Raw genomic sequence first — 26,297 nt, 5'->3', positions numbered from 1 at the left:
GTAGCTGCACCATGATAAGCGTAGTTAGACAATTTGAAAATATAACATACTTAATAATGAATAATGATTATATTCTATTCTATTTAATTTAATTTAAAAGTCACTTTTATCACTAATAGTAATATGGTTGGGACAAGACCTTGATGATTTAACTTTATGGATGTGGGATTTTCCAATAAGAAGGATATTGTGGTATATATATTAGTTTGCTTAACTGTCTTTTTATTTTCATGATATAATAAATCACAAAGCTGGGTGATAAAACTATCAATAATTATTGCAAATTATCATCAATAGCTATGACAAAAGTTCAATACATGCATTGTGAAAGCAGTGAGGAGGAAAAACAATGATTCTACCTCATATATGTAAAATGTTTAAAACGACAACAATCAGTCAGAAGAAAAAACTGCAAGTCTATAAACTTAAATATATATAATAAATAAAATATATAATAAAATAAAATATGGCTGTGAAATATATCTTGATTATCAAAGTCGACTCAATATTGATGGTATCATTATTTTTGTCCATATCGTCCAGAGCCAATAAAACATCCTAGTTTGTGTGGTTTAAAAAAGAAAAAAACAAAACTATCGGCGACTGTACGCGATAGTGACGTCATGACGCAGATGGCGCGTCATTCCGGATGTAAACACCGTTCGGTTCACGTGGAGGGAAACGGAGACATGGCACCGGGGATGGAGCGGTTCCTCAGCCCGGGGAAAGGCAACGGGCTGCGGGCGACAGGCGGGGTGAGGCCGGGAGAGCTGCTGTTCTCCGGCGAGCCGCTGGCGACCTGCGTGTCCAACAAACGCTCCAGAGACGTCTGCCACCGCTGCTACACACGGTGAGAGGAGGAGGAGGAGGAGGAGGAGCAGCTCCTGGTTCATACCTACACCTCTGAGAGATCAATGGTTTCATGGTGAATGTGAAGGCTGCAGGAGAGGAGGTGCACAATGTCTCTGGTCCAGGTCAGCTTCCTGGAAGAGAAAATAAACCTCACACCGTTAGTTTGTAGATCTGTTAAAGACCTCATATACAGTTAATGACATTATTGTCCGTGTGTCTCGGTCTTAAAACTTCCTCAGTATTTACTTCATTAAATGCACAGTTCTTCAGCTGGCCGTCAGATGGCAGCATGCTTCTTTCCTGGTGCTGAAGTAGGTCACTTTAAAGGTTCAGAGTGTGAAGGATGTAGGGCAGGTGTGGCATAGGGGTATAGTGGTCGTCCTCTAACTAGAAGGTTGGGGGTTCAATCCTCATTCTTCCCCATCTGAATGCCGAAGTGTCCTTGGGCAAGATGGGAACCTCTAAAATTGCCCCTCATTGATGTTAAATGCACTAATTGTAAGTCGCTTTGGATGAAATCGTCTGCCAAATGACATGTAATGTAATGTAGTGACATCTAGTGGTGAAGTCGCGGTTCACAGCTGATTGCACCTCCCCTCACCCTCCCTTTCCAAACATGATGGAGAACTTGTGGTAGCCTTCAGTTGTCATAACAACTCAAAAGCTGTTTAGTTTGTCCAGTTTGAGCTCCTGTTAAAAGATCTGGCAGCCTCCGTAGATGTAAATATAAAGTATTTGTAGATAAAGAAAACAACAATTCTTACCATTTCGCTGAAACACAGTAGTGAAAACATGATTTTGAAGCCCTAACTTTAGGGATATATGTAATTAATCCTATACAGGTCATGGTATATATGTGTTGCTATGTCTTTTAAGCTTCTTAATTGCCAGCTGCTAAAAATGCAGTTGATGCAGTTCAGTTCTTCAGCTGACCACTAGATGGCAGCATTGCTCTTCCTGGTTATGTATAATATTTGTTTAGTGTGCAGATAATCTGGTTATTGAAGCTGTCACATGTAGAAAATGCTGCAATTTGGAATAAAGGTTGAACAGACATGGATGCAGTGCTTATTGTGCAAATTAGCTTAAATGTGTCTTAATGAAACAGTGTCATTAGTATTCAGTTCAGTTTACAAATGATCCCAACCGTGCCTTACATCATGAGAAGGAGATATCTGGGAAAACGGCTGCTTAAGTTCAATCCATTTTATGTTGTAATGTGGGGCTGTTGGATTTTCGTCATGTAATTAATTTTCAAATGATCTGGAAATATATCAGCTGATATTGGCCATAAATTGAGTTCCTCCATATTACATGATTCTAATATTGTGATGGCAGGGTTATATCATCTCCTATTATTGATAAAATGTTTTATTTATGTATATCACGTGCCATAAATTAAACCTGGGGCCATGTAATATTCCTCCATATGCAGTATAGCATTCATTGAGAAGGGGGAAAACTAATTAGCCCAACCCCTGGATCCTATAGCATGTCATTTGACCAAATATTGGGTAATATGATTTGTGTGAAGATATACATTGGTCTTTCTAATTTTGCCATTTAATTGATACCATGATACCGCTTCCTCATATCCCTGGTTGGATTTGACCCATTTCATTCTGAAAATAATATTTATATATGATTTATCATTTATTTTTAGATTTTATATTGTCGTGTTGTTAAGGAGGCTTAAGAGTTATTGTATCATATGTATTTTCCAACAGATCTTTCAATTAAGTTGATTTTTCTGTATATAAAGTTAAACAATGCAATGATGGATTTTATTTTTATCGCCCACTCCTAGTAAATATACAGATATTCTGGGTGTGTTGGAAATGGACAGTGTGATGATTTGTCCTGTTTCATCCCATTTGTCTGTGATATTTGTGCAGCTGGTTGCTCGATGGCACCGCTGCTTTCTCTTCTGCAGCCAAACTCACTTCATCAGGTTAAACAGATGTATGTGGATTTAATGAGGCTGGTGAGGAGCGAGGCGTCTGCTTTCTGGAACAGGGGCTACAAGGTGAATGAAGGGTAAATGACTAGAGGCAATATACAGTATGTATGAGCCTTGGTAGTAAAGTGAAGATGATTAATGAGGTCAGTTAATGAAGATAACCTCTGGTAGAATATAAAGATGAAGCTAATTTCCAGTTTTTCTACATAAGGGTACATTTTATTTGAGATTAGAATATGAGCAGGTAAACAGTAAGTGCACACCCTCTAATAGCTGCTGTTATATTCCAGTGGATTATCCATTAGCTTCTTACTCTGTTGTCTGGTGTGACTTGTGTAGTACTGAAAACATGAGCAGTATTGCACTATGTTACCGTAAACTACAACTAAGACATGACAGGGAATTTGCAAGTGTCCAATATTCCAAACGTAGAGAGAGTGCAAGCTCAGCTATTTCTTTGTGGTTTTAATGTCCACACACAGTTTAAAAGATATGTGTTGGACACACAAACACAATTCGCTCCAAGCTCATTGAGAAATAATGGAATTCAGTTTAGCGAAGGCTCAAACACTAATTTATTATTGATTTCTCTTGTTCCAGCTCTGTCTTCCTGTGTGAGAGGGTGAATTTGTCTTTTTGAGATATTGAATAAATGTCAAGTTACAATGTTAAGGCGTGTAGCCAGGAGTCCTAAAAGTGTGTGGGTGTGTGTGTGTGTGATTGTGGGTGGGTGTGTGTGTGGGTGGGTGAGCGGGTGTGGAACAAGACAGCGGCCATGTTGAGCGGAGTATGATCATGTTTTTGAGGTATTGAATAAGTGTCATGGCTACATCTGCTCGGCTTGTGGCCGACACATCAACCTGTGCTTCTGAACGTCTGCTTCACATCGTTTTATTGATTTCGTATCGGTGAGAGATGTGTATGTTATGCTGGTGTCGCAAAAACAGTTGTCAAATGTACAGCTGACACACACACACGCACACGCACACACACACATAAATGCAACTTAAGGCAGAGATTGGTCCTGAAGATACAAGGTGTTTTTACTGAAAACACAATTAGGCCCACAGTGTGACTGAGCAAGTGGAAACAAGCATGTGCAAATATATTTGTGAGTGTGTATTTATTTGTGTGACTGTTTCTCATCGTGTGAACAACAGAGACACACTTCACGTTCGAACGCACATGTGTTTCTGTGTGTTACAGGAAATGAGCAGGTGGGGGGGAGCATCAAAGCTGCAGTTAATTACCGGCCTTGAAGGCTGTATGTACGTAATGAGTGATAAACGTGGAGTGTGTACACACACACACACACACACACACACACACACACACACACACACACACACACACACACACACACACACACACACACACACACACACACACACACACACACACACACACACACACACACACACACACACACACACACACAGATCTCAAAAGGATTCAAACCGCCAGAAGAACAAACAAACAACTTTAAGTGGTTCTCAGACTCACAGAGAGCGATGAGTGGGGTAATGAAAGATAAGAGGAAGAAAAGAGCAAGAAAGAAGAAGAAAAAACTATATTTATTTTATATCGACGGAGTAGATTTCCTGATCATTGCAAAGGGAAGCAGTGTTTAAAATGCAGCTACGGTATATTACTTGCTAATTAAATGGAAAAGTGTTTTCTGGCTAATTGTGTGTCCCTGAAGTGCGTTTTAAGTTAATCAGTGGTAAATACTTTTGAACTGGAAGTCTCCTGCCTTAGGAGAGCTGTATCATGAATATATCCCCTATATTGATATTAATTGATGTTAATTCTGTTGTTGTACCTGCCCGTCTTAAAATTCAAACAGCGTTTTTGTTTCATGTTGTTGTTTTTAAGTTTCCTGTGGCCCCCCCTGGAGGATCTGTGAACACAGCAGCGTCAGCTAATGAGGGATTCTATGAAAATATAATGAGCGGCAGAGGGTGACCTCCAGGTTTAAGCTTCATTTTGACTGAATTATGGAAAGAAAAAATGCTTGTCCAGCATCAAATGAGGGCTTGGCGTGGCCTGTATTGCCGCTGCTGTCAGTCTCTATTAGAGTGCATTTGTTGTTATTTTGCATGTTGTGAAATAACATGCAAAATTATGTTGTGAACAGTAACACTACGCCTCACAAAAAGCTTGAGTCCAAGTATGAGAAACAGAATCCCTTTTTTAGCGACACTTCATGTTTGTGTTGTTCTAAAGCTGTGAGTCGAAGAAGAGGAAGTTCCAGAAAACGATGGAGAGATGACACTGTCTCTGTTGGACAGATAACACATCAAACACTCACACAGTTTGATGAGCTCCTCTCTGACACACCACAGAAAGACTTAGATGTGCCATCTTTTGTGTGTGTGTGTGTATGTGTGTGTGTATGTACGTGCGATGAGGGTGGCTTTGGCAACATTATCACTGTCAGAGGAAGTCTTTGTATTTGACACCAATCTCTCATTCACTGTCTCTTTGGACTACATGCACACACACACACAAAAACACAAACACACACAAAATAACGACTCAGACAACAAAACATCGCAAACCTTGTCTTATTTATAGGCAGGAACTTTTCATTTCGTGAAGCGTGTTATGTCTAAGACCATAACAAACACTGACAGGCGGTTGACTTGAGAGTTCTGTTTAATTTCAGCTGGGTGCATGTGTTAATGTCTCTTATCAGGAGGCTGAACTTGCACAAACATAACAAAATATAGAACAAGTCAACCGTAGATGAAATCATGACACTGTCTTTCGAGCCAGTCACTTAAAATGTCACCTTACATGCAGTGCTGAACGTTTGGATGGGTGCGGGGGCTGAGATGCAACAAACTTGTTATAGAATTAGTCAGCGTGTTGGACATAAATCAAATTTAAAACTTTCTTTGGTTTTAGGTCCAAGTTTGGGAAATAGGTTAACTGTGAAATATGCAGAGCTGCATTGGATTGTCAGCACTTGATGGTGTTAAGGCAGAATCTCAGAATCACAAAGAACTGGTGTGCAGCTCTCGCTCAGGGTGTGGAGGGGGTTCTCCACTAACCAGATGGTTGTTGGTTCAATCCTCAGTATTGGGAAGTTTCCTTGGGCAAGATACCAAACCACACATTGCACCTGACGGCCGTGCTGACAGTATGGATGGTGTGAGCTAGATAAAAAGAGTGTGAGTGAGTGAGACGATGGGTGAATGCGACTGCGTACTGTACAGAGCTTTGAGTTGTCGATATTGTAAAATCTTATATGAACACAGTCCATTTAGCGCCATATCTTTCTACTTTTTCCTCTGGTTTCTCATTCCCTCTGTTTATTACATTCACCTTGTGCAGCTTCATTTGTCATTGCCTTGTTGTTCATGCTTTGTCAGTTTTATCTATGTATGCTGTATGTTTTAGTTTTTTAGATTCTTCATTTAATTTCAGATGTTTTTTTTCTCGATTTTATCGAAATAAAAAATGAACTGCAGAGTCACTTTGTTCTGCTTTGCACTGCCGTCTGTCAAAAAACATACAATGACACAGCTGAAACAGCAAGTCAATACATGGGACTCCCAACTGACCGATTCAAGTTATTAACGTAAATTATGAAGCTGATTCATGAAAGACCAGGGTCAGCTACTTTTTAAAATACATTTTGACCTTTTTTGGACGCGTCTTTGGTTTAGATCTTCCATGTCCTTTCTCTCTCGCTCTCTCACACACACACCTACACTGCATCATGTTTAAATACAGTTCTTTTCTCAATTCTTTCTTAGTGCAATCTTCTGGAACAACAAACAGTGTTTATCTCTTACTTATGCACAGCCTGTCCCACCACCACCATGAGTTCAGATAGAGTTCCTATACACTCAAGACCAGAGCAGGAACAGAAAAGAGGAGGGGAATAGTTAAAGGCAAGTCAGCCCTTCTCCTCCTCCTCTTATGATTCCTCCTCCTTTAACCTGTTCCCTCCTCTGGATTTATCCTCCCATCTGCTACGTCTGGCATCCCTGTCTTCCTCCCTTTTTTCCTCCTTCAGTTTTCTTCCGATCTTCTTTCTTCTTATCCTTCTCTCCTCATCTCCCTGCATCTCTTCTGCCATCTCATCATCCCTCATCCTTCATTTACATGTTTCCGTCCCATCTGCCTCTCTCCTATTCTACTCACACCCTTCCTTCATTATTTTGGCTGCATCTGCTTCTGCTGCATCTTCCTCCTCCTCTGTTCTCTGTCTCCCTCTTGTTTTGCCTGCCTCCAGCAGTTAGATAGCCAGGTGTCTCAAAGCATCTTGCTATTGGGGAAAACACACAAACACACACAGAGCTGTATCATTTGCAAGCAAAGTGACTTGCTGTACAACAGAAACACGCCTCCCTTTGTGTGTCTTCATCAAGGAAAACATCTGGGGGTATCATTTGCTCATTTTCGATCTGCTTGTGAGGACCACATCCCTGTAGATATGTCTAATCCTTGAGGGCTGGTTTCACATAGTGCTACATTACAACAACATGAATGAAAGTCGCTGTGTGTTTTCCAGCGAGTGCAAAACCTCCAGTGTTTGTTTCTCTTGTATCTTTGACAGTGCATCTGTTACTTATTAATGTGAATGTTTATTTCAAACCTCAGGGCTAAATACCCCAAAACAATAATATCTATCTGGACTGAGATAAAGTTCTTTCTTGCACAAGAATCAGATTTGACATGGGATTTTTTTACGTTCAATTAAATATTGATAAGACAGAGGACTTGATTCCAATCCTGAAGTTCTTTGAGATCCACTTGGCCTGGGATTTAGTTTTGTCTGCATTTCAATCAGCATATCACAAAACTAGCTCAACCATGTGTCTTTTATCTGAGAAACATAGCGAAGTTCGGATCCATCGTCTCATTCTAGGACACCATGGAAGTTATCCGTGCCATTACACAGCGCTCTCGGACAAATAATTCTCTTTTATGTTGCATAATTCAGTCCAATTTTAGCTCTGGTTGTTTGAAATGTGTAACTGTCAGGCTTTTAACTGAGATCAAACGACATCCTCTCATATTTCTCTGGGTCTATTCTCTTTACATCAAGTCCTGGTGTGTTTTAGAACAGCATTTAAAATGCTCACTTACATATGCTGCAAAGAGGAGCTCGAACATGTCAATATAATGTCAGAATGGCCTGAAACTGTGAACTTTTGACCTAATCTGTCTTCTGTTTTTGTGTTTAGTGTTTATCTATATGCCAGATTTGAGCTTTTTTTATGATTCTGATCCAATTAGTTTATTATTATCCAGGTTTGGTCAGGGTTTTACTGTGTGGAGTTTGAATATTCTCCCCGTGTCTGGAGGAAGCCAGAGTATCTTGGGAAAACCCAGAGAGTGTAACCTGCTCTTGCTGACTTGTCAAAGATTACCAACCCTAACCTAAAGCATAATTGGTATAGATGATGCAGTTGTACGTTTTAATTTTTCTACTTTTTCTAATGGCAGCAGAAACCAATTTAAAATTACAAAAGAAGTGACCTAACCTTCACCAGAGAAACTAATCTCGTCTGAAAATGGATTCAGACATTACCAAAGACACACACAAAATTTGCATGTAACTGTGTCAATGTTTCCTTTGAGCCTTGATTTGTATCCGTGTGTGCATGGTTCTGTGCACGCGCCTGTACTCTTATCATCATGCAATGAACCCACAAGGAGACTCGTCCCATATGAGTCCCCTCAGGTGTCAATGAGTCATCTTCTAAACAACCATTATGAACTCAGCAAGGGTTCTAGGATGGTTTGAAATGCAGCACAGCTGGTTTCCTTCCTGCCCTCCATCTCTCACACACAGGCACTAACACACACGCACACGCACACGCACACGCACACGCACACGTGTTGCTGTTGCTGGGCTCTGGACGCCTGCAGTGTACTGAGCGCTTCCCTTCTGTGCAGGCGGTACTGTTGAAGCATTGCTTTAGCACTAGGTGGCAGTAGTGTCCCTCCAGGAAACGATCAACACTGGAGCTTATACGTTCTCACATTTGCTTTGAAATACGCTGCAGTATCTGCGCTCTCAGCGAGAAGGTTTGTGCTGGAATTGCCTCTGTAGCAAAAGAAAAAGCTGATTTGTAAACGGTTTTGAAAAGGAGCTGTTTTCATGTTGTCTTTACTATCGACAAAGGCTGCAGGCAACAGAAACAATGAGTGTCTCCATCACACCAGATACATGTTTGTATGGAGCCTGCGATATATGAAGTCCAGTGTATTTTTACACGAACAACCCAATCTACAAAAATCCTCAAAATCGTGGGCTTGGTGGCATCAAGAATCTTGCAGGTGATCTATATTATATTTGTCAGTAATTTACTCTACATACACATAATCGCACACCATTACCTGTCATGTGGGAAGGGACCATGCTGTGTTGGCCACTCAGCCTGGAAATGAGAAAATTCACTCAGGCAAGACCGGACAGCCCAGAAAAGAGGACGCCACTAATTATTAACATACACAATGACACACACACACACACACACACACACACAAACATAGAACTAACACTAGTGGTTGCAGTGGCTACAACGCAGCAGCCAATACTCACGGGAAATTAATTACCATGCTACACACACACACATACCAACAGAGACATGCTGAGGTAGGCCTAATTAGGTGTCTGATAGCATAGACTTAACCAAATAGACCACAGATACACACATGTGAGAGTACATATCTATTTTCTTGCATATCAATGAAAACCACAACCTGTCAATCACTTGTACTGTAGAGGAACAGTTTTCAGTTCTTTCTCGGGGTCGTACTCTCACTAACTTCCCCATGTTCTTTTCTCTGCTCATTTCTGTCGTAACGTCTGTTTCCATTATGAGGCGTTCATCTTTAAAGAAACAGACTTTTCTGTGTGTTAAAAAATTTGAATAAGAAAAGTCTGAACAAAAAGAAGAGCCTAAGGCTCACATACCAATGGAAAAAATTTAATTTCTATTCCAACGTTCCAACATTATATATATATTTACAAAAATGTCTCTCCAGAGTGTGACAGTGAACAAATTATAGTAAAATGTTGTGTCGCAGACGTTTCCAGCTAGCGACTGAAATATCTCAGAATGACAAAGAGGTGTCATACACATGGAAGACGGCAAAAAGATTGGAGAGACTGGTATAATAAGGGCAGACGCTGGTGTCGATGTACTATTAACAAAAACAATTGCTTCTCATAGTGGAACTCATACATTATGTCCTGCCTCCTGCATGCTCTACCCAGTCGCCATCCCTCCTCTAAAAGCTCCAACTCAAGAAAGAGAGTGTGATATTGAGAGGACGTAGAGGAGGAGTTGTTGAAAAAAAGTTTTTTTCTAAAGTTCCTAATGAAACCCATTTAATGTTATTCATGAGTTTCCTGCTGTGCCTGGACCTGACATCCAGAGGACTATCATGTCACAAAACAGGCACAGGGAAACAAAACGAGGGAGGAAAAGAAAGAACATAAGAGAACACAGCTGAAGTTGAGACAGATGTGCTTCATGAAGGAAATCATTATCCCCATATGAAAATGATTCATTTCTATTATTCTGCTGCACACTAGTGACGACTAAGGAACTTTATATCTATTGCCATCTTTTCTTATTTAATATGATGCTTCCTGCTCTGTTATTACTGTCCACATCTATATATGGACTGAGTTAAATCATTGTGTATCGTACTGTATGTACCGTATGTGACGGAGTATTTTCTTGAACTCGTTGGTTATTGCCCAAAGGCGGCAGCAGAGTTGTCTCTGTGTATTTCAATCATGAAATAATGTACAGAATATGTGTAGGTGTTTGTTTCTCACTGAACCAAATGATGCCTCATGACAAACACTGAGCCTTCAGTTGGTTGAACTGCTGAACCACAGGATGCTGCTATAAAAGAAAAAAATGTGTTTCCATTGTGGTTGTTGTTATGGAAGAATAGTTGGATATTTTAGTTGGCCATCGTTATCAAAATGAATGCGTCAGATTTTTCTCTGCTAAAGTAAAAAGACATAAGCCATTTCTACTGTCCTGCTCTCTTATGTGTTCCCTCCTATCTTTATTCAAGAGTAATAATAATAATAATAATAAACCTTATTTATGTAGCACCTTTTAAAAACAGAGATTACAGAGTGCTTTTCACAGCAAAGCAGAAAAAGTTAAATCAAATTAAAACACGTAAAAGCAGTAAAATGACAATATAGTCACAGTATTACATTCAAGCAGGTCTATAAAATTGGAGTGGAAGAAGGGATTTAAAAGAAGTCACTGACTCTGGGAGCCTTATCTCCTCAGGTAGGCCATTCCAAAGCCGAGTTTGCGTGATGGCAAAGGCACGGTCACCTTTTGTTTTCAACCTTGATTTTGGAACAGCCAGCCGGGCTCCACCTGAGGATCGAAGGCTGGTTGCAGGCACATAAGGAGTCAGTAATTCTGTGATGTATCGTGGGGCCAGACCCTGGCTTCTTTAAAAGGGATCATTACAATCTTTAAATCAATTCTAAAACGGAAAGGGTGGCAGAGTGTGGTCTTTCAGTTCGACAACAGGACTTAATGATTTCATGTTCAGATTTTGTAATGCTGTCACTCAAAACCCTGCGCTCACGCTCATATAGCCCCTGCTTGTGCTTAGATTTGCTATGCTTGTGCTCAAACTGTGTGCTTGCACTCTAATAATTCTGTTGCTTGGACAGATTTTCTACTCGTGCTGCTTCTGGGGAACCATGAAACATCTGCGCTTGAATTTTTTTCCTTCTGTTCTTGGATTTTTTTTGTGTGTGTAACAAGTCTTTCAAAATTCACCAACCAATAGAATGCCAGGTGTATTGTTGACAAATTAAATTGAAGTGCTGTTCTACATTAACTTTAGCTCTTTCCGTACGGGCAGTTTCTTTAACCGGATCCTTGCACTCCCTCGTCCAGGGCTTCATTTCCACATGTAGCTAACACACCCGATATCTGAGTGCAAGTGCAGCGTTTGAGCGCAAACAGAGCAAATGTAAGCACAAGCAGGAGCCAAAAGAGTGTGAGCACAGGGTTTTTAATAGAAAGCATTACAAAATCTGAACATGAAATCAATACTGCTCTCAAACCAACAAACTACACTCTTGAATTAAGATCAGGGGGAAAAAAAACATATTCTCTCACATGAAATTAGCAAAGGAGAAAAATATTTGTTTTCATGAGGAATTATTCAGTTATGTTCAGCCAAGATGTGACCTTTTCACTCCAGCCGGAATACCTGCATCATGTGACTGATAAGTGAATTATATGTCCGGTGTGTGTGTATATGTGTGTGTGTATACCCTGTAAATACAGAGAGCTTATCAGCCTGGGGCGGTCACCATAACTACAGTTGCTTTGGTGCAGCTGTGCAGTAATGTGGCTCAGTATGTACAGCGTTAGACAGATATTCTGTTTGTCTCACATCCTTCCTGTGTCTCTCTTCTCAGTCACTGCTGTTGCATCCATATTTCATTTACATAAACACTGACAGTATTAATGTTTTATCACACTATATGTAATTTAACCGATTCAACTTTTGATGCACTATACAGAGACGAGTGTAGCCCTTTTTAGATTAATGTAGTTTAGAAAAAACGACAATCAATCATTTAAAGGTTCAGTTTGTAAGATTCAGTGGTGAAGTATGATGCAGCTGAACACCCCTAACCTCACACTCCCCTTCCAAACATAAAAGAGAACCTGTGGTAGCCTTCAGTTGTCATAAAAACTCAAAAGGTGTTTAGTTTTATACAGTCTGGACTACTGTACAAAAAAAACAGTAGAGAGAACCCTATCCCTGTGTAAATATGAATTGTGAAACATATATTTTTACATACAATTTATGCCAATAGATCCCTTTCACCTAAATTTTACACACTAAACCTTTAAGTCATCAGTTGCCAGTTTTAATCATCAATAATCGCCTCTTTATCTCATAAATGAGCTTTTCACAAAACCGCTTAAAAATTAATTCACAACTTTATTAAATCTTTGAATCTTTATATAAAAAGATAAATTCCATAGTCATTCAGTGTTCAAGTGTTAATAAATGTTTTAACAGCTTTTAAACACACTCCAGGTTTTCGCAGTGTGTGAGCTATGAAGATACAGACAAGCTCTTAAAGCATGTGATTGCATCCCGAGGGGCAACGTTTCCCAGAGAGTTAAGCTACAAAGAACAAGTAAGGACGTGAAAATTGTGTCGTTGTCAGCATCAGACTTCCTGTCTGGGGTCAAGGAAGATGGATGGACTTCCTGCAGCGCCGCGGTTTGTGATGTGTCCAAACTTTGAGCGTCTGAATTATGTTCTGAAGCTGCACAGATCCTGACCGTGTTTAGGTCTGGCCTGGTCCTATCTGCTGTTATTGCTTTGTGTCTCACAGGGCAGGCATGTGTTTCTTAAACTGTGGGTGGCTTCCCTGTTTCTGGTCGGTCTCAACATGACAGGAATAGCCGTGTTTTCATCAAGCACCAACCCAGGGCGAGACTATAAATTTACCTTTGAGTTCCAAGGCTGAAAAGGTCATCGCAAATAAGACACAGTTGAGTAACAATAGGGGGCTTTGGGAAAGGGAGGAAGAGATGAGTCGGATGCAGAGGAACGCTGTAAATTAAGAAAAGAAGATGGTGAGGAGGAGAGAACCGAAAAAACGAGGAGGGTGCTTTGGAAACTCCTCCATGCCTACAGGGGACTCGGGCCAAAACCAACAGAGCAGTCTGGTCACACACTGATAGACGGTCATAGGAAACACTTAACTTCTGTCGCTAATGTTGACAGGCAGCAGCCGTGTGTCAGAGCCACACTGTGCATGTTCAGATGTCTGCTTTTGCCTCTGAGGGTCTTATAACATCATCTACAGCCTTCATTAGTGGGTCCAGTTTAATCAAATGTGCCACATTCAGTACGATAAGCCCTGGGCTAATGTCTTAACATCCATGTTCTCCGTTAATCCATGGTCTGTGTCTGCGAGCACATATAGCTCCAATTAACACATTTAATTCGGAATGTTTGATCATTTTCTCTTAATTGCATGATCAACCAAACAGAATTACTGAATTACTATATGTGAACCCATGCCAAACAAGCCTCAGGCTCCTCTGCTAACCCTGATGAACCCATGCTAACTGTACATGCCTGCTAATTCAGTCTAGTCCTCAGATAGATGGTGGGGGTCCTGAAAATAATGTCCACGTGAGTCATGTTGGTTATACTAAGTAAACTTTTCATTTTAATCAATAAACACAAAACTGGACATGTTATACTTGCCATAGCGCAAAATTGACGTTTAAGTCCAATGTTTTTTTTCTTTACCAAAAATGAGACCTGTTGTCAAACCTGACTAAACTGCTGTAAAATTCCGTTTTTTAACAAAAATTTCCTGAAACATAAGAAAATTCAATCTGTCTTAGCCTTTGTGTATATTGTGTGATATAGTATTGGTTTCTTTGTAATAGGTTGTACACTACCATTGACACTCCCACTCCCAGTATCCTGGATATGAACACCACGTCCATCTTTATATAGAGTCTATGGTTTGCACAGACAGAAACCTAAGACCAGGGGAGTCCAACCTGAACCGGTGACCTCATCTTCTACATTATATGCTGTGCAGAAATAGACCACATTTGTTTCTCACATATATCCATTAATAATGTGGCTTGGAATGTGTGTGCTGTGCATTTGTTGTTGTCGTGTTCTTTTTCCTTCGGTGTACGTTATTTGATCTCCTACAGCCAGAGTGTTAAAGTATGGAGTTACGTGCAGTTTAGTTTGCCAGTATACATGGGAGCGCTGCTGATGAGCAGAATCGTCAGAAAGTGGAAATATGCATGCAGAAAGAGAAATGTGCAGCGCAGCCATTCAAAGAAAGACATAGACTATGTCATATTTTGAAAAACTGCCGAGTGTAGCAATTTAGTAATTTATTTATTAATTATTAATTTTTAACATTACCTTGTACTTTCTCATCTTGATAAATTCACAGTTCTTATTTAATGACATTTGTTGTCATATCTTCATGAAAAAAGGTTGTTGATGTTAGTATGTTAGTCATAGTTTATTTTAAAGAAATTAACTGTCATTCTGGCTTGTCACTTGTTGTTAATCCTTGTGCATCTAAGCACAGACACTTTTAACATGACTGCTTAATGAGATGAAATCAAAGTTGTCATCTGGCACAAGCTTCACACACACAACTCAGAGAAACCACATGAAATCTGTTTATTCTGGTGAACACAGACATGGTCCAACTCCATTCTGTCAGTAATGTGAGATTCAAGGTTATAGAATGGAAAAGAGAACCGCCGGATGGTGCATCCCCGTCTGTCATTCTGTCGTCCAAGGTGCAGACCATGAAGTTGCAGGATAACTGGCTTGATTACAGCTGTAGATCTTTTGATGCATCTGTCATTTTTCATTACCATCTCCCCTGGATTCTAAGTTTGCTTCTGCATTGTATGCCCACGACACAACCCTGCTCACTACTTATATAATATGTATGGATTGTACCGATCTATGCACAAATACACACTCAATCACACCATGACAGAGTTGCGGTGACTCAGATCTTTTCGTACTCGTATGTGTGTGTGTTAGTGTGTGTGATTCACACTCCACTGGCTGTAATTGGCTGTGAGAAGCAGCAGACTGAACTGGAGAGGACAGCATTGTCACTCTGAGGGAGGCAGTGGACCTCGTGGCAGGAAACATAGTGTACAAACACACAAGAACAGAAATAAGCCCCACAAGTGGACAAGCACAGCTAACAATGCAGGGACTCATGCACTGTGATTCGAAAAACAGGACAGTGACCATGAGGAGAGTATCACTTATGTACTTCTCTTAGATGAAAATCTTAAAGGGCGATGGGTAGGTTGATAAGATAGATAATGGTTGCACACAGTCATATCCATATAGCAAATAGAAAAGGATGAGGTCAAGTCAATTGACGGTAACTTAAAGGATGCTTGAGCGGACATGTGGATGTGTTTGTTAATGTAGCAGCTATGACCCAGTGTCTTTTTGTATATGGAGCAGCTGAACCGTTATTATTCAAACACTAAAATGCTGCAACAGTGATGACAGTGTGTCGTCTGTGAGGTCAGAAATCTTACGCGTCGATCCCGTCCCTGGTCACAGAGTCAGTGAGTCTTTTTTGATAACAGTGACTCAGCATGTGAATCACCATATTTGCATCAGTACTGGTTTGTTCAAGTAGAATGAACTAATCTTTTTCTTTCCCTCTATTTAGATGTGAGACCTTGCTGAGGTGTTCCCAGTGTAAGACCGCTCGCTACTGCAATATCACTTGCCAGGTAAATTGTGTGTCTGAATGAAAGTGTGTGCGTGTATTTGTGCGTGTCTGTGTGTGTGTGTGTCTGTGTGTGTAAGTTTGTTAAAATGCCCTTCTTCTGCAGAAACAGGCCTGGTCTGACCATAAGAGAGAGTGTAAATGTCTGCGGAGCCTGTTACCCCGAGTTCCCACTGACTCAGTCCGTCTGGCTGCGAGACTCATCTTTGCGTTGGTACGTTTTCCCCTGTTACTCACTCACAATGATGTGCACAAAGAAAAGAGCAACAATCTTTTGTTTAGTTAGATGTGAAGTGCTGGACGTCAGTATTGTGATAAAGAGACTTGGTTATTTCTGCTTTTAGGAATTTTGTTCTGTCAATTCCACTGAAGGGTTAAAAGCATCACCCTTGCATTTATGAAACACTTTTGGAAGCTGAAGTTCTTTGCTTGAGAAGTTCATTTCAATCCATTGAACCGCTTGAAACTCAATCTTTAACAATCTCTCACTAAAATAACAGCTTTGCAGTTGTATGCCTTTGCCAAACAGTCAAACTGTTTTATTTTTCGAGACTCACATGAGGTCACCAAGACATTTAATCACTGAAATCGAATCAGTTAATCTTTGAAAATAAAGAGATCTTTCAAAATGCCAAGAAGTTCCCCAAAGGCAAATTTGAGGTGTCAAGGTTTAGAGGCAATTGTGACCTTTGAATCTACTCAGTTGATATGTGTCTAACTGAACATTTGTTTGTCACAGTGCCCTTGACTGTTGGCTACCAAATTCTAATCAGTTCATGCTTGAGTGTAACTGGATGTTTTTACGAAATCTGTAGAAAATACAAGTCAACTCAAGGCGATCTTGAGGTCTTAGATGATGAACGACCCCCAAAAAATCTGTCAAAACTATGATGCTAAAACTAACATACTAATGCTCCAATCGTTTTTTTTTTCCCTAAAGTTGAGTCCATCTAAGGGCAGAAGTGAGGAGCTGTACACTTTAGAGGAGCATGAATCACGTAAGTCTCTCCTCCGAGTGTGTGAATCTCTCTCTGCACATTGACTTTGAGAGGGACGGCAAGGTTAATTTCTTTTATAATCTTTTCACAGACCTCAGTTCCATGTCTGAGCAGAAGAAACAGGGTCTGTCTCAGCTGGCTTCTATGTTAGAGTTGTACCTACAACAAGAAGCAGCTGACCTGGCGAAGGAAATAACATCAGCACTGCCACCATCCTGCAGAGAACCCCTCAGCCTCATTGCAAAGGTGGGCACATGCAAACACAATGCAAATAGACACGTTAACATCTTGATGTGCTCATGAATACATTTTGACAAGTACACACTGCAACTCGCCATGCACAAAGACATTAGAAACTGTTATTGCCTCTAGTATCCCCTGGTGCGTTTGGATTGACCCCAACATATGTTGAAGATCTTTCGAGCATCTGTGATTAGATCCCTGTGTGAGTGTGTGTGTGTGTGTGAGAATGTGTGTTAGTGTGTCTTTTCCCAGAACAACCTCAGGTCTTATTCTCTTAAAACACACCAGCTGCCTTCACCGGGATTTTAACTGCAGATTGTTGTGTGTGCAAGAATGTGTGATCTGATGCCTGACTTCTAGACTTCGTGGCTCGATGAAGCTTGAATTCAACATGTTGTGTTGTGTTTGTCCAATGACAATGATTGTGTATGTGTGTGTGTAGTGAAAGCACCTATGTAAATGATCTGAAGGAGGTTGTATTAAAATGAATGTAAAAAACAGTAATACTCAACCGTAAGCTACATGACTTGGGTGTTTTACACTTAAAGCAAAAAAAAACATTTTATTCTATTGAATGTCATGCCATGAAATGATGGTACCGATAATCAATGTTCTTAGATAATTAAACCTAATGACTTTGCTTTGCGCCACCATGAGGTTGACTGAGTGAAGCGCGGGACTACTTGAAGGGTTCCTGTGAAGTTTCACTCAGACATTTAGTTTCCCCAAAACAATGTATGAAAATACACAAACCACGACCATTTTAATATTTATTTCACCACACCTGCTATTGGTAAAACACAAACTTTAGATCACACAAACTGGTGTATAATGAGTTTACAGTCTCATTGTTTGTGCGCGTGTGTGTTTGGATGTGAAGCTGAAAAACTGCTGATTAAATGCAGCTCAAGATTCCGGTGGGAATTCTGCTCCAGTTTGAGGGAGATGAAGAGCGAACAGCGTTGAGTGGATTAAAGAGAAGAAAGGGACGAAGAGTGTGTGAGAAAAAAACAAGCAGGGGGGAGAGAGACGAGGGAGGGGGAAGAGAGGAGGAAGTCATACAGATAGAGGGAGCGAAAGAGAGGGAGGGAGAGAGAGGAAGAGATGAAATGAGAAAAGGAAATGTATAAAGTGTGTCACAGTAACTTTGTCGGTTAATATAAATTGTCACTAGGTGATACCTTTCAAAAACGAGAGCCAAGGGAATGAGATTTTAATCATTTAGCAGTGAGCATGACAGATGTCTGCATTGATTTGACAGTAACTCTTTGTACAGTCTGTGGGTAACAGACTGGAGAAGAGATACAAAGGGTAAATTTGGTGTGTGTTTGCGTGGAGCGTTGAACATTTTGTGATCTGATTATGTTCAGGAGGGCGATCTCTACTACAGACACACACACACACTGATGTGTTATCTCACTGAGACTTTACACCCTATTTTATCCTCTACACCACTTCATATTATCCCGTTAAAGCTCGGGTGGGTAATCCTGGAAAAGCTAGCAAGAGCAGGCTACACTTTGACAAGATGACCAACCCATAGGACCTTTTGTCAGAGCGACACCCCCAAAACATAGAAACGCTCCCTGCCTGACAACTGCTAGAGGCCGACTTTTTGTCTATGACCTGCTGGCTAACTTTTGGCTGTCCTCACTGCTTCAGTGGTGTGTGTTTCTGGCTGAAGACAATGTGCAGTGCGAGCACAGGTCCTCCCAACTGCCTCTATTTTAGTGTTTGGGCTCGGACGTACCTGGATATTGAAGAGTTATGTTCTGCTTGTGTTCATTGAGTGAAGAATCTGTAAATATGCTTGGTTCTCACTCTCAATGAACCTCATGGACCCTTTGCAGGTCGGTGAACGATATCAGGGGATAAATGTATTATTATATATACTATACTATTTTATTTTTGTTATATTTGGTGTATGTGTTTGTATTTTCATGTTCCTGATGATTCTTCTGTTTACATGTCTCTACACATGCAACCCTCTTTCTTCATCCCTTTCTCATTCTCCCCTCTTCTCCTCCCCTCATGCTCCCTCTCTCCGTAATGGCTTTAATACATAACAAATGAGAAGTGTATCAGTGTGTACTTGGAATGTTCAGTGTGCTTTACAAAATAGGTCATTACTGTAAGTGTATAGTTTATGTGTGTGTGTGTGTGTGTGTGTGTGTGTGTGTGTGTGTGTGTGTGTGTGTGTGTGTGTGTGTGTGTGTGTGTGTGTGTGTGTGTGTGTGTGTGTGTGTGTGTGTGTGTGTGTGTGTGTGTGTGTGTGTGTGTGTGTGTGTGTGAGAAAGGGGTCTAGTCTTTTGTACAGAGGGGATTGTTTTGTGCTGTATAACCATTCTTTATGTTAATAGCTACTCTCCACAACACCAGTAATGTTACACAAACACACACACACATGCGGGCACATAGAATGAAGTAATGCAACAGCATCATTATAGCTCTTAATATACTCAAGGGAAGAAAGGATTGAAGGAGTATTTGCTGTATATGTATTCACTGTGTTTGTGTGTGTTCATGCAGCACAGGTCAGTGATTTAGATCCTTTGGGATGTGTGTGTGTGGAGCAGGATCTGGTGTGTAGTGTGTTACCTCGGACTATAGTAAGGTTATTTTGTGTGTGTCTGTGTGTGTGTGTGTGTTTTGGTCAGACTGCACTGGTGCATTAAGCAGTGACAGATGAGATCTGGCCACGACACATTTTATTGCGTCCCTCAAGCAACTGCCCCTCTCTGAGTGAGAGAATTGCCTGTTTGTGTGTGTGTGTGTGTGTGTTTAGCCAGCATATTCATGAAAATGTGTTTAGTTTAGCATGCTTACTATATATATATATCCCTCCTGAAATATACATGTCCTCATCAGTATCTGTGTGTGTGTGTGGGTGGGTGTGTGCGTGCCTGTGCATGGGCGTGTGCTTGCGTGCTTCAAATTGTGTGTGAACTCCATTTTTTGCTGCATCAGCCGTTGCTGCTCTCAGACCCATTTCTCACTCATACATTTTACACGACCAGCATGTTTATACCCCATAAAACAAACTCTTACACACCTCTCCATCTGCTCTAACCCTGCTCAGTTGAGACTCTTTCAATAGCTCTCTGCCTGCTCACTATCATATCTCCACTTCATTGTCACTGACTCTTCTCCTTCACACTCAGGCCAAGCCCCAAACTTCATCTTATATATGTGTTGTATACATCGTTTGACTGACACCTCCAAGGCCGAGTTTTTAACCGACCAGTGGCAGCAATTCAATCAGAAAAGTTAAAGCAAGTGCCACAAAAATCACAAGTCTAAAAGTATGTACTTGTACTTGATGGTAATTTACTGTGTCGTAAAATTCATGCTGTAGCCAGCAACTGCATAAATTTGCTAAGCACTCTTGGTACAGAGAATGAAGTGGGCGGTCTGTTCCACTGTGCGACATGATAATTATTTGTAGATATGCAGTTTGAGCATGTAACGGAATCAATTTTTTCTACAACAAGAAAGAGAATCATCAGGAAACTGAATAGCACAGCTGCCACAGGAGCAAGATAATATGCCTCATCCAGTACATGCCCAACGCGGTCTTCAGTGGGAGTTTTGTGTGCATTGTGTGCACTCACCAAGACTTTTTGTGCAATGATTTCTGATTTGTTTAGATAAAGACTTCATTCAAACCAGGATAAAACTAAAATCTGTAACAATAACTGTCCCGTTGATTCTTATCTCAGTGGAAACACTGTCTTTGTCCCTGGCACTGTTGAGTTTTGAGTCCCAAAATCTTACTGTAAGAAAGTTTATCGATGGAAGCTTTTTGAAGACCTGATTGCTGAGGGTGACTGTAGTTAACTCATATGATAGATAGATAAGACCGATTGGATAGAACAACGTTGGTTCCTCATTTGTTGTAGCTCTGTGCTTGTGTTTGAGCAATGGAAAGAAGGAAACCCAAAAGACAAGAGAGAAGAGGAGGGTACGGAAAAGATAAAAATGGATGAGGGAATATTGAGGGAGTTTTATAAAAGAAAAAAGAAGCTAAAATCATAGTGACACAAAGGATTATGGAAAGAATATAAGCAGAAGATGGAAAATGTTCAAAATTGGAGAAGAAGGCGATGCCATATAATGACTGTGTAAACAGATTAAGGTCCCAACAACATTAGTAACACCTGGACCACACACAAACACACACATTTGACAATGCTGGAAGCAAGGCGCCTCCCCATGGAAAAGTATGTTGTATTGTTTATTACCCAAGTATGGAGTCAATTTATCACATATCCGCTGTACACAGACACACACACACACACACTACCTGATACCATGTGAGTGTGGAGCCAATAAATGTATACTCCTGCTGGAAACTGTTTTGGCTTCAATTGCACAAGCAAAAGTGTGTGTGTGTGTGTGTGTGTGTGTGTGTGTGTGTGTGTGTGTGTGTGTGTGTGTGTGTGTGTGTGTGTGTGTGTGTGTGTGTGTGTGTGGGTGTGGGTGTGGGGCACGTTAAATAGCACGTGTGTAGGTGTATTTCTCTGTGTCCTGGACAGATGTGTGTTGTTTATGAGCGAGTGTAGCTTTCTTGTTTGTGTGTAGGAGTAATTTATTCTCATGACTTTCCTTGATAATTATTGGCCATCTGTTGAGCATCGAAATGGGAAACCAGATGCCAATCTAGTATACCTAATGGAAAAGTTATCACTGGATGGTATGTTTTATAAATAAACGACCAAAGAAAGAAACAAGTCAAGGAAAGGGAAAGAAATAAAGTTTATTCACGGGCTAACTGGCTGGCTTTGTGTTTTTCCTTCGTGATGCGTCATTCCCCGAAAGTTATAGCAGAGACAGAGTTGTGTTTTAAAGACGTCTCGAAACCTTGAATACAATTGTGCATTTTTCTGGGTTTGAAAACTGTTGTTAACTTTTCTATAATTTATATGCACAATTTAACAAAATATAACATCAAGTCATTTTTAATAATTTTAATGAGAAATTGTTTGCACATTATAGGAAACAATAATATCTATGAGATAAGAAGCGCATGTTTTCACTTCCCGCATTAAAATGTTCCTGTGCCTTTCATATGTGTGTTTGCCTGAAGTCATTACAATAATCCTTGTGTGTACATGTTGGTATGTTCAGCCTTATCTCTATCATTTCCCTGGTCTGCCATCGTAGCTGGCAGCGCCATGGGTGCTACCTAATTAGCTTAGGCTTTGCAAAAATCTCACACGCACGCACACACACACACAGCTTACTGTAATGACTTTATGTCCATCATGAATGTAGTCACAGACAGTATAATGGAAGAGAGAACAAAAAACGTTTGTTTAATTGACTTAGATTGGCTGTGTGTGTGGGCTCATGGGGAACCGACGAAGATAAAGAAGGGAAGAGGAAACGAGTGAACTGGGAAAAGAGAGTGTGAATGAAGGAAGGAGGAAAGGGATGAGGGTGAGGAAGGAACTGAGACAGATTGTAGCAAACAAAGGGGTTTGGGAGACGAGGCATGGACATGAAGTCTTAAAATGAAGAATGAGGAAGAAGAAAGGACGGAGGGAAATGGACAGCTGGTGAGAAAAAGACAAGAGAACTGGAAAGAGATGGAATCAAGACTGGAGGAGAAGAGACTGAAAATGAAAATAAATTTGAATGCAAATGTTGATGCTACTTAATTCTGCGATTGATTGGACGAGCAGAATGTTGCAGGAGATCAGCATGTTGTGTACAGTATGTGTATTGTATTGCTGGTCCAACGTGTGCTGCAGTGCCATGTGTGAGTATGAGTTGGGGGTGGGGTTGGCTTAATGAACAGCTTTTGGCTCCAGCTGCGACAGCCACTATCTCTCTCGTCTCCTTTATCCTCCCTCATGCTTTCTCCGCTCTCGCCTATATTGCTCCAGCGTTTACAGTAATTACTGATGGTTTGAGGTTCCGGGGGGACGGAAACCGGGACTGAGGCCGGTATCATACAAGCGTGTGAGTGTTTGTGGATTTTGTCTAATTTCCTTGAAGTCCTCCAGATGGGATGTTCCAGAACGTGAGATATCTGAGCCGGGTTAATCTCACTGCGACCTGGGACATGCAGACATGCTTGAAATGTAGACCTGCACAAGTGATTTTTAATAAAAAACGCGATTTCACTTCAAACTTCATTTGCATTAGGAACATACAGTGAGCTGCATCGTTCCTGGTAAATGACAATGCAGCTTTACACGACGTGATGCAGACCAGCAGAAACATGGTAGTGAGGAAAATATCAAACACAGCGAGAGTGATTGACAGACACCAGTGAATAGGCCCCCATAGGGAAATTGGTTTGCAGCAATAATCGCAGAGCATTTTCCACACAGCAATATAACCAAAAACATCAGCAGACATAACCAACCCTTACTCTTACGTTGCACCTTAAGTAGCTCTTAATTGACGGAGGTGGCCATTCGGTCCAGACCGGCTGGACCAAAACTTAATAGCATGTGAAACAAAGGACATTTTCTATCAGCTATGTGTATGTTGGGGGTGGAACTTTCAGATGGGAGCAGTTTAAAGGAGGAGGTGACAGGACTCCTCATCACCCTCAATCATTCTTGACTTGTTTCTCTTGTGGTTTAATTTTCTAAGATATCCAAATACCTCTTTCGTCATCTGAAACAATTTGTGTCCGAAGTGGATGCGCTTGTTCATTATATTTTTTGTTGTTTCCATTTAAATTAGTGCAATAAATCTTTACAATAAAAAGAGAGAAGAGAATCATGATCTAGTTTCTAAGGAAGAAAATCATAATTCTCTTTTGATCAAGACTTGTGCAGCTCTTGTAGAAATAGAAGAATTATTATTTATGTACTGTGACTGTCTAGTTACTAGACAGTCACAGTACATATACATCTGAAAAACGGCTTTAGTCACCATCAGTACCTACTAGACTCTAGGGACTGATGGTGACTTAAGCCATATTTCAGACATCAACTTTTGCATATGTATAACGCAGCAGGATTTCCTTGTTTTGGTTTAGTTTTTTCAGTCTGTTTTGTGTTTGAAACGTCATTAACACACCCACTCGCTCGCTGTGAGTTCTCCAGACAATATCCTGCTGTGTTGTCACATGGGCTCATTTGGACATTATCCAGAGTTTATTCTTGTGGGCTGGAAGAAGAGACTCCAGAGAATGTCCTGAGCAACTGATTCATACATTTGCATTCTCACACACAGCCTCTGAAAGCAGCTCTAGTTATAAATTACATGGTCTTTCATACTTTATCTCTTAGAGATATTTTTAACATAGTTGATTCTAAGTTTGCCCTTTAATTGGCAGCAATGTGAGCTAATGAAACAAAAAAGAACAGATTAAGTTGCAGTTTTATCTAAACTCCAGTAAGGAACATCTGATATAATTCTGTACTTTTTGTCTAGCAATCAGCAGCGAGGATAACATAACCATGCATGTGGTGTCATTGTTGTTTGCCCTGGCTGGTCATCCCTTGTGTATATTAGCCTTTTAGCGTCCCGTCCTCATGATTTTGTCCGTCCTCTCACTCAGGACAAATAAAGGCTGGGTGTTTAGTAATGGCTCAGGTTATCAATGAATGAAGAAACGTGTTACTGGGGCCATCGCAAATACTGACGTCTCAGAAACTGTGCTTTTCAACTCACTTGTTACTGTTACATTTGCCATTTGAATGTTAATAAGGGAGAAATCCATATTCAACCGCCATCTATCATCAGTCCAGCTGACATACAGTCTACCCAGCCTGTTGCTGATAGCTCAACTGTGTCCGTGCTGCTGCCCAACGACAAGGAACTGAAATTACACTATTAACAGGGAGAGATGAGGGACTGTAACTTGAACCATCTATTAAAACAGCTCTGTTACAGAACCTGTTCACGTTATTATTCTCAACCCTTGTAAGAAAAATAAATCACTGTTAAAAAAAATACAATAAATAAAATCTACAATAAAGCATTGTAAAATTGAGCTTCAACGATTTGTGTTATACATAAGCATGATTCCAACTCTGATAGAAAGTTTTTTAAATGACATCACAAATTGAATTGGCTGATGGCTGCAATGAATCAACCAGCCACGTGTGGACTGATAGATTTACGTGGAGGCTCCATTCACTGAGTCAAAGTAATTTCATTGTTCACCTGAGATAATTTATTTAAAATGAAAATTAACTCTATATAGGACAGCTTTAAACTGAGTGAGTGATGAGGTTTTTATGGTATGAAATCATTAATACAGAGATGAATGTATCTGTGTTGGTCAGCTCCAAATTGCACTTTGCACACTTATGGGTCAATGGCCCTATCTGATCATTTGAAGGCTCATTTGCTCAAATATCTGGGTGCATGTGATTAACTCCTGATATCTAAACAACTGTTAAAGACCCCATGAAATGTCACTTATTCTTAACGAGACAGGAAGGGGATGGAGCGACGACACTCGGTCAGTGTGCTGCCATGAATGTGCAACAGACCTTTTATTATGTTATTCCATTCTGTAGTGGCCGTTCCACTCAGTTGCAATATGATGGCCACTTGATTGTGTCTGAGGAGTATTTCTTTACAGCTGACTCGTGTCCAAACAACAGAACCCGTCCCGTAGTGATAACCCACTGTTACACGAATCCATGAGGTGGGTTACACTTGAAGTGAGGTATTTTATTTTCCTTTCCAGCACAGTTCAGACACACCGTTTATAACGATCCATTATCGAAGATTGGCATGCCTTAACTCAAAACTGGTCACAACGTCACTTTTTCTCTTGTCACTGATATCAACCATCACTTTCACGTCATCTTCACGTTAATGTCACTCACATTTCACGCACGTTTCACATAAATGTCACGATATGTCACGTAGATGTCGGGATATGTCACGGTCAAAACTTGTTTGAGTCTACTCCTACTGACTCCTCAACTCACCACTCTTCTTGCGCGTCACTAACCAG

At 40.5% G+C, this 26,297-nt stretch overlaps 1 protein-coding gene across 1 annotated transcript in view; it reads left to right on the top strand.

Annotated features, from left to right (window-relative positions):
- Window positions 1-671: 671 nt before the first annotated feature.
- smyd3 (SET and MYND domain containing 3) overlaps window positions 672-26,297 on the top strand; it is a 69,697-nt gene continuing 44,071 nt past the window's right edge. Inside the window, exons 1-5 of the mRNA XM_061068471.1 lie at window positions 672-850; window positions 16,062-16,125; window positions 16,228-16,335; window positions 17,062-17,119; window positions 17,211-17,365. Of these exons, the coding sequence (XP_060924454.1) occupies window positions 690-850; window positions 16,062-16,125; window positions 16,228-16,335; window positions 17,062-17,119; window positions 17,211-17,365 (546 nt within the window). The 5' untranslated portion in view covers window positions 672-689. The remainder of the gene's footprint in view (window positions 851-16,061; window positions 16,126-16,227; window positions 16,336-17,061; window positions 17,120-17,210; window positions 17,366-26,297) is intronic.

Source organism: Limanda limanda, chromosome 3, assembly GCF_963576545.1.
Source record: "Limanda limanda chromosome 3, fLimLim1.1, whole genome shotgun sequence".
NCBI classification, from domain to species: domain Eukaryota; kingdom Metazoa; phylum Chordata; class Actinopteri; order Pleuronectiformes; family Pleuronectidae; genus Limanda; species Limanda limanda.
This window is presented reverse-complemented; position numbering and strand designations above follow the sequence as displayed.